Source organism: Zymoseptoria tritici, chromosome 5 (genome assembly GCF_000219625.1).
Source record: "Zymoseptoria tritici IPO323 chromosome 5, whole genome shotgun sequence".
In the NCBI taxonomy this organism is placed as follows: domain Eukaryota; kingdom Fungi; phylum Ascomycota; class Dothideomycetes; order Mycosphaerellales; family Mycosphaerellaceae; genus Zymoseptoria; species Zymoseptoria tritici.
In genome coordinates, this window is record NC_018214.1 from 696375 (window position 1) to 700026 (window position 3652).

At 53.7% G+C, this 3652-nt stretch overlaps 1 protein-coding gene across 1 annotated transcript; it reads right to left on the reverse strand.

Moving 5' to 3' along the window:
* Nucleotides 1-1948: 1948 nt before the first annotated feature.
* Nucleotides 1949-3652, reverse strand: MYCGRDRAFT_42895 (uncharacterized protein; the record flags this gene model as incomplete). Its single annotated transcript, XM_003852666.1, has 6 exons — nucleotides 1949-2730; nucleotides 2780-3060; nucleotides 3130-3252; nucleotides 3310-3366; nucleotides 3422-3431; nucleotides 3502-3652. 6 exons carry the CDS (start codon nucleotides 3650-3652, stop codon nucleotides 1949-1951), a joined length of 1404 nt encoding a protein of 467 aa, XP_003852714.1.

Below are 3652 nucleotides of genomic sequence, written 5' to 3' on the forward strand. Positions count from 1 at the left end.
ATTGGCGTATTGTTGTGCATTCGAAGCACTTTCTTCTCTTCTCCCATCTCGACCCTCAAGGCTTTCCACCTTCATGCTTTTTACTCTCGCCGATCCGAGAGTCGTGCTCAATCTTGTCTCTACCCTCTAGCCCAGCTCTTCACAATCTCCTTTCGGCTGCGTCGAAAGACAGACGCAAATCATGCTCGAACAGAGTCCTCGTTGTACCTTCTACCAAGACGCAGCAGCTCGCGGAGGCGGTGGATTGGCAAGATTATGTGCATTCACGAGGGCGGACATGCCAGTGCAGTACCTGCCGTGCACGAATGACGCTCCTGAAATGGTAACTTTTCTTCCTTCATGCCGATAATTGGCCAGGGCACTGACTAGCCGCAGACGACCACCGTCCCGGGTCCGCTTCAGTGGCCGGGTCCAATTGAGTGGTCAGATTCGCACGAATGGTCAGAGCTACCGGAGTCCTCATCTTCCACTGTGCCACCGCAGATGCCGGCAGACTCCTCCTTCGGCATGCCCTCACTCATGCAGCCACCCAGCGCGCACTCCTTCATGGCGAGCTTCTTCGCAGACTCGTCACCAATAAATAACCCCGCTCTTCTCCGTCCGGCGTATTGTCCATCCAGTATGCCATCATACGCTACCTCCGCCATACCGCCATACATGCCACTCTCCATCATACCACACTCCCCGAGTGCGGGCTGCTTCCCGAATGCATTGCCGCGTGGCTTGCCAACGCGGTCGCCGAGCCCCAGCATTGAGAACTCTGCGCTTCGTCTGTCCGGAGGAGCGCTGCACGAACGCGAGCAGGCAGTGGGTGTGGATGAACAATCGAGATAGCCTCAATGCGTCTGAGCGTATGATCCACCACAATCTTGCGGTCATGGGCAGTAAGATCGACGCTCTTCAAGATGCAGTCCTACTCTTGCACAAAACTCCCGCCGGTCGGTGCTGCCCGGTTCACATGGTCGTAGTATCTGCTGACGGACTGTTGAAGCTCCCACTGAGTCTGTGAAAGTGGCTCGCCCTGCCACCTCTTCCCAGTTCCACGCCCAGGTCACACTGCCCAGGCCAGGCAACGCGCCAACGCAATCGATGACGTCGACCAGGACGTTGCAGAGGTCTTGCACGCTCAGATGTACAAGTTCAGAGAGTCTCTCGGCGTCAAGAAGTACGCGCCAATGGAGGCTGGCAAGTTCGCCGAGTTCCTAGCTACAGCGGCCGCGGAAGTACGCAACGACTGGTCGATCGCGAACGATCCCGAAAGCCTCAAGCTTGTCAAAGGCGCAGAATTTGCTGCGAAAATGTCGCCCGCATCGTTCTTGAGGACGTACCTCCGGCTCGCAGGGACGATGTCTGCGAGCACACTGTCCGGTAATGTGAGTACATGCATTGTCCCATCGGTCGTTGAGTTCCAGCTCCGGCTAATTGTAGCGACGAGGTCCGGCGAGCCGACGCACTGCAGGTGCGCAAGGCCAACAGCCCGGCGTCTCCAGCAGATGGCGGCAGGGCGGCCAAATCCAAGCGGACAACGAAGCACAGCAGCCAAAGGATAGTCGAGGACTCATCGAGGAGCGCAGACTTCTAAGATCCAGGACGCGCATGCTCGGCTGTCGGGATTGGTAGGACAAGTATTTCTAGCTCAGCATCGATCGGTGGTTGACAGTGGCAAGTATGAGTTTAGTTCGGTAAGGTTAGATGGAGAGAGGTGATGAAATTGAGATGGTGATATCGTTCTGAAAGTCTGCAATTCTCTATCAGTCCTTCGCTAAGATAGTATCGTGTGCTTTGGCAAAACCCAGATCAATCCTCTCGATGCAGTGTTTCTGCCCCAGAAGCTACAACCGAATCTTCGGAAGCCCTGGGACTTCCGCCGTCCAGTAAGTATTCCTCCACCGGAGCGTTCCTTTCCAGAGTCAGCAAGATATCCCCATGTTTCACCACATTGCGCCACTCACTTCTGATTTTGCCGTTCATGCAGCTTCTTCACCACAAGGGCCATGACAATCATCGCCGCGGATAGCAAGGTCGCTGTGATGTATCCCTTCCGAAACTGCGGAGCTTCGACCTGCTGCCAGACGATCAAAGGTAACCATGCCCCGACCGCCCATCCCATGCCATTCATAGCTCCCGTGATCAAGGCCCGCTCCTCGAAGTCGTCGGAACAAAGCTCGTGAGCCCATGCGTAGAGAAGACCAGCCAGACCGTAGCCTATGCCTGCGAGAGAGTGGCATGCCCACTTCCATTTGAGCGGTATTTCCCAGATCGCAAGGGAGATGTAGATGATGATGTTTGAGCCTCCGGCAAACACTATGCCAGGCCATCGTCTGCCGCGGAAGACTGTGTCCGAGGTCCATGCGAATATCAGTGTGGCAGCCACCTCAACGGCTCCCGCGATGGTTGAATATATATTGACCTGCCAGACCTCATATTTCGGTTCCGTGGAGCTTTTTAGCCACAGGACAAAAGCCCCAGCTCTACCATTGGTTCCGTTGGTGTATAGGATGAAAAGTAATGGCAGTACGTATACTCGCCAACTCCCGAAGATTTTTTTAAACTTAGCAAGACTGTAGGGTTGGCGGCCTTTCCGACCTTCGAGCTGCATTCGTTTCCGAGCGAAAACACGCTCCTCCGGGGAGAGGAACCAAGCACGAGTAGTCTCGGGAGTGTCTGGTAGCATGACAAAGCCAACAAGGGCGACTGGAAGGGAGAGCAGACCATCGACGATGAAGAGCCCTGCGAAAATATTAGAGCGGATCTCCTGACGTTGCAATCGCTGTCTCACACTGCCATCCTCGGTATCCACCAACGCCGTCCAGCTTGTACACGCCGCTCATGAGAAAGGCGCTAAATATCGTGGCTAACGGAGCGAAGCACTGAAAGATACTAGAGCGCTTCGCTAATTCATCTTTCCTGTACCAGGTTCCAATGATGAATTGAAGGCCCGGATAAAAGCCAGATTCCAGCAGTCCCACGAAGAAGCGGATCCAGTATAACTGTGATGCTGTTCGGCATCTGGCCGTACACAATGTCAGGACTGACCAGGACACTTCGAGGATGGGCAGCCTTAGAATGCGGAGCATGAGAGTCAGCAGGTGTCTCAGACATCAATTGAGAACAAGAGAGTGGGATTACCACAGCGATGGTCTGATGCGTGTAAGAAGCATGTTGCTGGGAACATGGCCGATGACATAGCCAATTGCCCAGAGGGATTGCATGTAGTTGAACTCGTTTTGGTAGAGGCCGACATCTTCTTTCCTGTTTGGGCATAACGTAAGTACTCACGCCGTTAGCGATGCAATGAGCAGCACTCACATTCCAGATACAAAAGCATTGACTGGAGCCGTTTGATCAAGAAGCTTGATGAAATACCTTGAAGGTAGTCAGATTCAAGTTTTGTCGCATATTATCTCCGTGATGGACTCACCCAATACTTGCTAGATAAAATCGGAAGGTCAGCAGGTGTTGAGACATTCCTTCAGACTCAAACCTGTCGCTCGAGCGTACCGTATGTCAAAATGAATGCATCCAACTTGAAAACAAGCTTTCTTTCCTCCGGAGACTTGTCGAGGCTGTCCCACACATAGCTCCTCCAGGTGATCTTTGGCTGCTCGTCATGCTCGTGGATCTCGGTGTACTTCGCATGAGGTGCTCCCAT